At 46.2% G+C, this 11918-nt stretch overlaps 1 protein-coding gene across 1 annotated transcript in view; it reads left to right on the top strand.

Annotated features, from left to right (window-relative positions):
• Window positions 1-7116: 7116 nt before the first annotated feature.
• LOC119950624 (hyaluronan-binding protein 2-like) overlaps window positions 7117-11918 on the top strand; it is a 61759-nt gene continuing 56957 nt past the window's right edge. The window contains exons 1-2 of the mRNA XM_038773225.1: window positions 7117-7249; window positions 8185-8203. Of these exons, the coding sequence (XP_038629153.1) occupies window positions 7181-7249; window positions 8185-8203 (88 nt within the window). The 5' untranslated portion in view covers window positions 7117-7180. The remainder of the gene's footprint in view (window positions 7250-8184; window positions 8204-11918) is intronic.

Raw genomic sequence — 11918 nt, 5'->3', positions numbered from 1 at the left:
AGTACTGGGGTGGATTCAGCTGGACCCTGTTACTGGCTAACACAGAATGATATAGACAGGCTGGTCAGATGGGCAGAATAGTGGCCGATGGAATTTAACCATGAAAAGTGTGCGGTGATGCACTTTGGGAAGGTTAACAAGGCAAGGGAATACGCAATGAACAGCAGGCAACTAGGAAGTACAGAAGGCCAGAGAGACCTTGGGGTGCATGTCCATAGATCCCTATATGCAGCAGGACAGGTAAATAAGGTGGTTAAGAAGGCATATGGGATGCCTGCTTTTATTAGATAAGGCATAGAATAAAAGAGCAGGGAGGTTATGATGGAGCTGTATAAAACGCTGGTTAGGCCACACTGGAGTTCTGTGTGTTGTTCCGATCGCCACTCTATAGGAAGGAAGTGATTGCAATAGAAAGAGTGCAGAAGAGATTCACTAGGATATTGCCTTGTCTGGAGTATTTCAGCTATGAAGAGGGGCTGGATAGACTGGATTTGTTTTCCTTAGAGCAGAGAAGGCTTGGGGGTGGGAGGAGGCCTGATTGAGGTGTATAAAATTCTGAGTGATCTAGATAGGGTACATAGGAAGAAATCTTTCCCTTTAGTAGAGGGATCAATAACCAGGGGGCAGAGATTTAAGGTAACGAGCAGGAGATTTAGAGGGAATTTGAGGAAAATATTTTTCACCCAGAGGGTGGTGGGAATCTGGGTCTCACTGTCTGAAAGGGTGGTGAAGGCAGGAATCCTCGCAAACATTTAAAAAGCATTTTCTTGAGCACTTGAAATGAAAAAATAAAATGAAAATGGCTTATTGTCACAAGTAGGCGTCAAATAAAGTTACTGTGAAAAGCCCCTCGTCGCCACATTCCGGCGCCTGTTCGGGGAGGATGGTACGGGAATTGAACCCACGATGCTGGCCTTGTTCGACTTTACAAGCCAGCTGCTTAGCCCACTGTGCTAAACCAGCCCCTATGCCATAAGCACACAACAACGGACCAAGTCTATGGGATTAGAATAGTTAGGTGTTTGATGGCCAACACAGACATGATGGCCCAAAGGGCCTTTTTCTGTGCTGTAAAACTCTATGGCTCAATTTCTCTATAACACTCTTAATCTTGTTCATCTGGGGCGCATAACAGATTGTCAATTGAAAATGAAAATTGCTTATTGTCACGCGTAGGCTTCAATGAAGTTACTGTGAAAAGCCCCTAGTCACCACTTTCCGGGGAGGCTGGTACAGGAATCGAACCGTGCTGCTGGCCTGCTTGGTAAACCAGTGATTTAGCCGAGTGAGCTAAACCAGCCCCTAATTTAATGGGTATGACCGAACGGCCTTGTCGCTCCCAGCTTGGTTACACAAAGAGGCCATTAAATTTCACGAGAGGCCTCTCACGAGATTTGCAATGCTTGGGACACCTTGTGAGATCCAACAAGGTCTCGCGAGATGTCGTAATCTGGATCTTGCCCTCACTGGGTGGGATCCAGATTTGTATATGTAAGTGAGCAGTTGGGGTCAGCCTGGGAGACCTGGTCAGGGCGCCGTTTCGGAAGCCCCCGGTGGTCGGGTTCTGGGCAGGGTGGTACCCTGGCTCTCCCGTTGGCAGCCAGGCATCTTGACACCGTCAAGGGGGGAGGGGCTCAAGCACCCCCGTTGGGGCATTGACGGGGTCTGGAGGCCACGGTGCGGTGTCCAAGAGGGTCTTGAGTTCAGAGAGATTGGGGTGGCATTTAAAAATTGTGCCCCAATCTCTTCCTGCACTGACGAGCTCGAAAGGCAAGTGCAGCCGTGGTAGGGCATTCCTCGCTGAAGCCAAAAAAAACAAAGTCAGTTTGATAGTGGGGTCTATCTTGACACTGCAGGCACCAAGAAACACCCCGCTAAACTACCCATAATGGGATTTTGGTTTTTTTCCTGTTAAATCGCACCCAATGTTGCCCATTTTACATTATCAGCAATGTTAAAATGGCCTTCTAGGTCCAGTGTAGATATGTGAAAGAGGTAGTGGTGAGTCACTCTCAGCTATGGTATTATATACGAGTAAATGCATTCACTACAAGAAGTAATAGAAGAAAAATGAAGCAAAGTCACAAGACAGCATGTGTTATAACCTGCCTGCTTACCACTGGCTGGGGACTAATGGCAATCCCACAATCCTCTGGGAGTTTGAGCTTCCCCAATAAGGGGGTGGGCAGAGAAATCATTCGCAGATCCCCTGCATAAATAAAGCTGGCCAGTTTGGAACCAGCTACAGGAGAGTGAGCAGCAAGGGAAGTTGCTGCTGCTGCTGTTGTATATATATATATATATATATATGTTATTGTCAATGTCAATAAATGTTATTTCTTTCTATCCTTCCACTCGTGCTGGATTCATCGTGGCCCTCACAAAACTGGCGACGAGGGTTGAAGTGAATAGCTGTCTACACTGCTGAAGCCACCTCCCTGGATTTTTGTTGGATACGGGTTGGACGTTGTTTTCTATTACACTATGCTTCTGTATGGACGTTTGGATGTTTTTGACGCTGCGCTGGAAAGCTGGAACCAGGGCGCACAACGGATGCGTTACTATTTCTGGACAAACAACATCACCGAAAACGAGTGCAAGGTGGTCATATTGCTCACCGCCTGCGGCCCGCATATGTTTGTGGTGATTAGGAGCCTTGCGTACACAGCTGCGCTGGACACCAAAACGTTTGATGAACTTGTGAATTTAGTGGGGCAACATTTTAGCCCAACCCTGTCCACGATAGTCCAATGTTACCGGTTTAATACCACTGAGAGGACCCCAGGAGAAACTCGTGCCGAGTTCCTATCCAGGCTACGCAGGATTGAGGCGTACTGTGACTATTGTGAGACCTTGTCAGAAATGTTACACGACCATTTGGTTTGCGGTATTAACAATGCGGCCACCCAGAGAAAGTTGTTAGCTGAGTCAACAGGCCATTCAAATAGTATTGCCCCAAGAGAGCGCAGAATGAGGAGTGCAGGAGCTGCAGGGAATGGAGGTTCATGTCTTGGGGCACAACCCCTTCCGTTCAAAAGCATCCCCCCGCACCCCTGCGATATCTCGGATGAGGCAACGTCCAGATCGTTCCCGGTGGCCGTCGGACATTCCTCCCCGAAGGGAGCCTTCTCCAGAACCAATGGATGAGGAGCCATGTCGGTGTCAGACCGTGGGCGCCGACCGCTTGCGGCCGCCGGTCTTGGGGACGCCAGAGGTGCCGCCATTCCAACAGAAACTGGGGCCAGCCCAGGGGCCGTTCCTTCCATTTTGATGAATCTGCGGCAACTACTCCCGAGGACGTGGAGACAGAAGGTCGACTGCCTGCAGCTGCATTGTGTGGCAGCTCCCCGTATGGCCCCCATGAAGGTGACAGTACGGGTCAAAGGTCACCCGCTTGAGATGGAGTTGGACACTGGCGCAGCAGTCTACGTGATCGGCCAGAGGATATTCGACCACATCAAGCAGGGTATACAGACCCTTATATTAACCGACACACAGGCTAGGTTGGCCGCCTACACGGGGGAACCATTGGACATTGCAGGAACTACGATGACCCCTGTTGTTTATGGATGCCAGGAGGGGCGTTTCCCGCTTATTGTGGTGCGCGGCCACAGACTCACCTGTTGGGTCGGACTGGTTGCGCCATTTGCGGCGGCAGTGGCAGCACATCCTCCAAACAGTTTCTGGAGGGTTGACTGAGGTGCTAGGACGATACCCAGATGTATTCCAGCCCAGTTTGGGGAAAATAAAAGGGGCCGTAGCCCGTATCCAAGTCGAATCAGGAGCCACACCGCGCTATTTCCGGGCGCGCCCGTGCCTTACGCCTTGCTCGAGAAGGTAGAAGGGGAGCTCACTTGTTTGGAGACTTTGGGTATTATCAGGCCCGTCCATTTCGCTGACTGGGCAGCACCAATTGTACCTGTAATGAAGCCAGATGCCACAGTTCACTTGTGCGGCGACTATAAACTTACAGTGAATACGGCTTCTCGACTCGACCGGGATCTCTATGCGAAGCATGCAGGCTCCTTCACGAAATTAGATATGAGTCACACCTACCTACAGTTGGAGCTGGACCCTGCTCCCTGCCATATGTAATGATTAATACACACCGGGACCTGTATGAATATACATGATTGCCCTTTAGAGTATCCTCTGCCTGCGCTATTTTTCAACATGTCATGGAGGGCATTTTGAGAGGTTTACCGCGTGTTGCTGTCTACTTAGATGACGTTTTGATTACAGGGACTTCGGAGCAGGAACATTTGGAAAATTTGTAGGCTGTCCTTAGACGCTTTTCGGAGGCTGGAGTCCGTTTATGTCACACAAAGTGCATCTTTCAGGTAAAGGAAGTAGTCTACCTGGGTTATCGGGTGGACCGCGAAGGTTGCACCCCGTCGCAGAGAAGGTGCGCGCAATTCAACAGACCCCCGACCGACACTTCGCATCTTTGTTCTTTTCTCGGTCTCGTAAACTATTACGGGAAGTTCCTCCCCAATCTGGCAACTATGCTGGCCCCGTTGCACCTTCTGCTAAAGAAGAATCACACCTGGGTTTAGAATCAGCCGCAAGAAACAGCTTTCCGGCGGGTAAAACACCAATTGTCGTCATCTGGGTTACTAACCCACTATGATCCTGGAAAGCCTTTGCTCATCACATGTGATGCATCCCCGTATGGTATTGGGGCCGTCCTGTCCCACAAGATGGAGAACGGGGCCGAGCAGCCGATAGCTTTCGCCTCCCGCACATTGACTGCAGCGGAAAGAAAGTACGCACAGATCGAGAAGGAGGGCCGGGCGGTGGTCTGTGTGGTGAAACACTTCCACCAGTACGTTTATGGCCGCCACTTCACTATCGTGACTGATCATAAGCCTCTGCTGGGACTTTTCAGAGAAGATAAGCCAATACCGCCCATTGCTTCCGCACGGATCCAGCGCTGGGCTTTGTTGCTCGCTGCATACGGGTATTCTCTGGAGCACAAACCAGGAACCCAGATAGCGAATGCCGACATACTGAGCCGATTGCCTTTATCGACTGGCCCCATGTCGACCCCCACGACCGGTGAGGTGGTTGCAACCCTAAATTGTATGGACACCTTGCCTGTCACAGCACCACAGATCCGTGAGTGGACCCAGACGGAGCCAGTCCTGTCAAAGGTTCGGCACATAGTCCTGTATGGTGGTCAACATAGACAGCTCCCAGGCGAGTTGTGGCCATTGTCTTCCAAGCTGTCAGAATTTAGCGTGGAAGACGGTATCCTTCTCTGGGCAACACGTGTGATTATCCTGGAAAAAGGACAGGAGCTGATAATAAGAGACTTGCACAATGGGCATCCGGGTGTGACCAAAATGAAAATGTTGGCCCAGAGTTATGTCTGGTGGCCAGGCCTCGACACCGACATTGAGAAGGTGGCCACAAACTGCTCCATTTGCCAGGAGCATCAGAAGCTTCCGCCAACCACGCCCCTACTTCACTGGGAATGGCCAGGATGGCTTTGGGCGCGCTTGCATGCGGATTTCGCCGGTCCTTTTCAAGGATCCATGTTCCTTCTATTAATCGATGCCCAGTCTAAATGGCTAGAGGTGCATAAGATGGTAGGCACAACGACCTGCGCAACAATCGAGAAGATGCGTTTGTCTTTCAGTCCGCATGGCCTCCCTGAGGTGCTGGTCATGAACAATGGCACTCCATTCAGAAGTGAGGAGTTTGCGAGGTTCCTGAAGATGAACGGCATACGCCATATCTGCACTGCCCCATATCACTCGGCTTCAAATGGGTTGGCGGAGCTCGCAGTCCAGACATTCAAACGAGGCCTAAAGAAGCAGTCTTCCGGGTCAATGGACACGAGACTGACTCATTTTTTTTGTTTTCATATAGGACCACCCCACATGCGGTGACTAGGGTAGCTCCCGCAGAACTTCTAATGGGCCGGAGACTTCGCACCCGCCTTAGCATGATTTTCCCGGACATTGGCACAAAAGGAGGCCACACATAAGAACGGCAGGGACATGGTTCTTCTCGGCATCGGCCGATTCGGCAGTTTGCGCCCGGTGACCCAGTGTTCGTTCGGAATTTTGCTGGTGGTCTCCAGCGCAAGCATGTAGACCACGTTCAGTCCAGAAGACCGCCCCTGGAGCTCATTTCTACAGCAACAGAGACCAGACATAGTGGAAAATATTCCTCACAATCTTCCTCTGGTGCCGCACTCAAAGCCTGCGCAGGTCGTAGCAGAACTGCGTGGAGATAGAGACGCCGAGATGACGGAGGCAGCAGACTCCAACTCAGAGATGGAGACACAGGACGCCTCAGAGGGGGAATCCTCGGGCCCACGGGCCATGGATGTACAACCGTTACGCCGTTCATCACGGAAGCGCCGTTCTCTGTCTCGTTACACACCGCCCAATTCAGCGCCTCGTGCAGATGGTGTCCGGCCTGCGGCAAAACGAGTCCAATGCCCTCCTTCGCCAGGGTCTTCGGTGGATTCCTTGGACTTTAGGGGTGAGGGATGTTATAACCTGCCTGCTTACCATTGGCTGGGGACTAATGGCAATCCCACAATCCTGTGGGAGTATGAGCTTCCCCAATGAGGGGGACGGAGAAATCATTAGCAGATCCCCTGCATAAATAAAGCTGGCCAGTTTGGAACCAGTTAGAGAGGAGGCAAGGAAAGTTGTTGCTGCTGTTGTGTGTGTATATATATATATATATATATGTTATTGTAAATAAATGTTATTTCTTTCTATCCTTCAACTCGTGCTGGATTCTTCGTGGCCCTCACAAAGCATGTTAAATAAATCACTTAGTCTACATACTAAAAACATGTCATGCCGATTTAAAGAGATGGGCTAGGTCCTTTTACTTACATTCTTAGCTATGATCAAGCAACAATTCCTAGATGTGTATTCCCAAATAGGATGAATGTTGAGAAGTGGCTCCGCTAAATAAACTTTTATTTAGTCGTTGCATTTATATACTCTACTATATAAATGTTCAAGGTTTTGTTTTTGCTGCTGTTACCAATGTCAAAAAGTTTTTTGCCTCCTTAAATTATCTGTGTTTGAAGACTGGTTAATAACTTCTAGCATGTTCATATGACCCTGCTCTTATGCCGATGTGTCGTAATATAAATAGCAGAAAGTCAAATGTCCAGAGTGAAGCATTAGTACCTCCAAATCTTTGAACTATGCCAAAAGCAATAGCTTGGTCAACTCCCAGGTGCTTTTTCATCTGGCTGGCGGTATTGTCGTATTCTGTAAGTAAGCACTTTACAGCTTTAGCACGTATAACTGCTTTATATTTTTGGATTAAAGTAGAACTGCAAAACAGTAGCCTCAGCAACTTGTTTTAGTGATTCACAACACCACAAGTAAAATGATTACGCATAACTATACCAGTTTCTATGGTATAGCTAGACATTGTGCCTGTTGTAAAATTTAATCTACCCATTCACTACAAGGCCATTGATGAAGCATCCTTTCCATTATGCTGCTGTCTTTCCTCTCTACTTGCATTAATGCTCACTCTCCCAGCCAGTTTCGCATGATTTCTCTGCTCAGTAAACTCCCTATTCTTTTCATTAGGCCTCTGGGTTATAAGATATCATTTACTTGCTCCGAGTTCAAGGTAAATGATGTCATGCTGCTTTTATGGTTCCCGCATCGAGTCTATTCCCCATTATATTGTTTTTATTTGAAGCAATAAAAGTAATGTCGCGGAGGCAAGCTTTACTAGAACCAGCTGAGAAAAGGTCAAGGTAATTATTCGATGTATATAAAAGTAACAGAAAGAAATTAGTTTCTCCTTTAATTAAAATATTTTTCTTCTTAAAGGGACATTGTCAGTGCTGAGGCTTTGTTTACAAGCACTTCACCAAATGACAAACACGTAACAGTGCAATTGTTGACACAGTGAAGTGATGCCATCATGTCATTACATCAGCAATTCCAATTCACTGTGAGGACATTTAAACGGCAAATGGAGAAATCCACAGTGCTGCAATTTATTCTGTGGTCAATATAATTTTAGATTGGAGCAGGAAACTATCTTAAATAGCAGAGTTTTCTCAGCGGAATGTTCCAGCGACTTAACTTGTCTGAAATTTTTCCAAACATAGCTTTTAAAGTCATGAATGCCCCTTTGTGCAATGCTGTAGAATCATACGTAACTTTATTTCATTTTTCTCTGCAGAAAGTCTATAGTGACAATGGTAAGTGTCTTTTTAAATTGCAATATATGTACAATTATAATTAGAGTTAAAATTTTGTCTAATGAAAAACTGACAATTGGTTGAGTAGTTAATAAAATTCTCCATTAAAATTGTATAGTGTAGGTTGTTTGGAAAATACTTGCAATGAGTTGAAAAGCAGAAATGCAACATACACATAGACGGGAAGTTTCAGTGCAATTTAATGGAATTTTACTGTGAGTAGATATAAAACTGGTCTTGAGGTGAATATTTTGTTACAATCTCCATAGAGACTGATAACTTTTAAAAATAAAATTGTGCTTCCAGTTAATAGCTGAAACGATGATATGACAAGATTTCATGATTTAAGACTTTTATTGTACCAGAAGACTAAAAGCACTTTTGACTAAGCGCTATCTTTGTCGGCAACGTATACTGTAAAACTCCAAATAAAGCATTCCCTTTTTCCTTTTTGCACAACTATAAACACACTTCCATGTATTTTCCTTCACACAATCCTTTAAGTAGACAATCAATTCTCCTGAAATCAGTCCAAAGTAATTCTTCACTCCCCATGGTTTACTTCAGCTCTTTTTCAACCTGGGGACTTGCAATCTCAGAATTATCTTTCAAAGTGAGGTTCCTTCCCCCGGAAATTCTCCCTCTCGCACAACCTAAGCAAATTTTCCAACCTATTTTTAACTCTTCATGAATTTGGTCTTTTCAAACCAACCATATTCCTGCATGGTGAACAAAATCTTTTTTTTTCCTGCCTAAAGCTACGCTCCCTCTCCCGGATCCTGGCACATTAACCCTGCCTGTGAGTTTTCTGGGTTACCGTAGACCCTTCCCTTTTCAAAGCCCATCTCTATGGCAATGTGAAGCACATGGGCCTGCAACCAGGTGGAAATGCGAACTAGCTGTCCTTGAAACCCAACTTTCTTTTATCTTGGATGATAGACAGTTCAAAACACACCTGTAAACAACCCAATATTCTCAACACTTCTCTGGAGACTTAGGCCAAAGCCCCACATCCAGCCTGCGGCAAGTTTTCCGGGAATGGAAGTGGCTCACCATCGGCCCCCGGTTGGATCTTCCGGTTCTGCTAAAGTCAATGGACATTTATGTTGTTCACTGGCTGGGCTGGCGAGGAGAGGGAGGATGCTGTAACCTTTGGTGGTGGGAAGGGATGGAAAATCTTGCGCATACAGTCTATCCTCTGTTAATATACAGGCTTCTGCCATTGTCTCCAAGTGTAAGTCTTTGCTTCTTCTTCCCAGTGAAAACCTCTGGGTCTCCTTTAACCTCTAACCATCAAACCACCCAGGCTTGTTACCAGGCAGTCATCAGGCCACAAGCCTTTTATTTAAATCAAAGACACAGTCCCAAAACTTAACAATCCTATAAACCTCATGATCGTAACACTTCTAAAAGGGTACCTATCTTTTTAGAGGCTGTGAATTTGCTGCCTCATTAGCAGCAGCGTCAGTAAGTTCCTGCACAATACAACATCAGGTTAAAATATTTATATGGGTATTTTGAGTAAATAAGACAAGTTGAGAGTAATTGACCTTTTTTTCTGGTATTTAATGGTGTGGCACTAAAGCCAGAATTAAGCACTGTTCTCCAGAACCTTGCATTTGTTTGTTGAATTGTCCACCACCATCTTCTTCCTAAGCTTTCCTCCCAGGAACAGTTTTATTTAAATGCGGCAGGACTGCAGGTGTGTCATTTTCAGCAATTGCAGACAGAAACATTTTTTTATTTTTTTTAATGTAATCTTGCTGACTAGTCTTCATTTTACCAATGACAGGGCAGCACGGTAGCATGCGTGGTTAGCACAGTTGCTTCTCAGCTCCAGGGTCCCAGGTTCGATTCCCGACTTGGGTCACTGTCTGTGCGGAGTCTGCATGTTCTCCCCGTGGTTACGTGGGTTTCCTCCGGGTACTCCGGTTTCCTCCCACAGTCCAAAGATGTGCGGGTTAGGTGGATTGGCTAGGCTAAATTGCCCTTAATGTCCAAACAAAAAAGGTTGGGTGGGGTTACTTGGTTATGGGATAAGGTGAAAGTGTGGACTTAAGTGGGGTGCTCTTTCCTAGGGCCGGTGCAGACTCGATGGGCCGAATGGCCTCTTTCTGCACTGTAAATTCTATCAAATTCAATGAAAATATTTTCTTTAATTTTAAAATACCCAATTTCTGAATATACAGATCTGCTTGGCCAACAGGAAGTAACTGGCAAAGTCCTTGGCCGATGCACTGTTTCAACATTAGTGAACATTGCTCTAATTCTTGGTCAATACTGCCAGTCCAGATGTTCTGAAGAGTATATTATGGTAAACCGTACTGTTATTGCCAACCATAATGTTTGTCAGTTAGCGCAAAGAATAAATCAACATATGCCAAGATTGAAAAGAAAATTCTTGGGACTTTGGGTGACTCTGACCAGATCTGCTTCTATTCTTTATCCCTAGTTGCCCTGAGAAGGAACTGATAGGATTTTCCCTTCAACCAATGCATTCCTTTTGATGATAACATAGCTTCCACAAAGCTATTAGACAGGGAATTCCAAGATATTGACTCAACTATGATGAGGAGATGGCAATAAATATCCAAGTCAGGACACTGTGACTTGGAGGGGAGCTAATGGTGTTCCCACAACATTTCTGCTATTGTCCCCATTGGCAGTAAATGTTGGAGGGTAGGCCTCCATGTCTCAATCAGGTGGTTCTGGTAGGCCCAAACTAAGCATCAGCAAATAGTCTATTGGCAAGTGTGTCCCCCCCCCCCCCCCCCCCCCCCCGCCCCCACTGCTCCTTCATTGTTTTTGTTGGGACACATCCACAGTTCCAACCTATTATTCAATGAAACCTACTCTACCAAGCAAGTTTAGGCCATGTATTTCTCAATTTATGTGTGGAAATTCCTAGTCATGAGAAATGACAAAAGCTGGAAATACAAAACGTTGAAGCAATATGATACACAGTCCCGTACACAAATACGCTTCAATAGGTAATTCACAATGATTATATGCACAGCGCATTAGGCAGTCTGTTATAAGCAGCGGACATAACATTTCAATTAGTATGACTCATTTCAACAATAAATACAAGCTCGTTGTATGGATTCAATTATTTAATGATAGGACTATGTTGAGGATAACTAATAACACAAGCCATGGAATTAGGTTCAGAGGTTTTGTAAAAAGAGAAGTTTGAAGAAAGAAATAAGAGATTAGGTTACTTTTAGACGGGAACTGCAGACAGACTGTCCAACCCTCTCCCCGAAACTGTTGATAAGTCCCTTCAGCTGCCCTCAAATAATTTCAAGCAGTTTCAGACAAAGTGGACTTCACATCGAATGCCACCCGACTGTGCTTCAGTCACACCCTGACTAGAATTTCCTTTAATCACAGCGGCTTAGGAATTTGATCGTGCCCAGAAATGAGTGAGCTGGGGCTGGTGTGTCAATGCTCCCTGGCTGTTACTGTTGTCCCAAGCACAATGGACTCTTGCTGCTTCCTGCTGATTGTCATGACTGAAGTCTATTGGCAGCACTGCCCATGCTCCTCATAGCTGCACGCCTATTTGGCGGATGGAAACTGGGTATATCTGATGCTACTTAAAGATAGCCAGCACCTCTTAAAGGAACGGTGCAAGCAACATGGGATGTATTTGTTTTACAGAGAAATAAATCCTGAGAGGGCACCATAGTGTTCTGCATCTGCCTTAGAGTCC

The sequence above is a fragment of the Scyliorhinus canicula genome, chromosome 16, assembly GCF_902713615.1.
Source record: "Scyliorhinus canicula chromosome 16, sScyCan1.1, whole genome shotgun sequence".
NCBI classification, from domain to species: Eukaryota; Metazoa; Chordata; class Chondrichthyes; order Carcharhiniformes; family Scyliorhinidae; genus Scyliorhinus; species Scyliorhinus canicula.
This window is presented reverse-complemented; position numbering and strand designations above follow the sequence as displayed.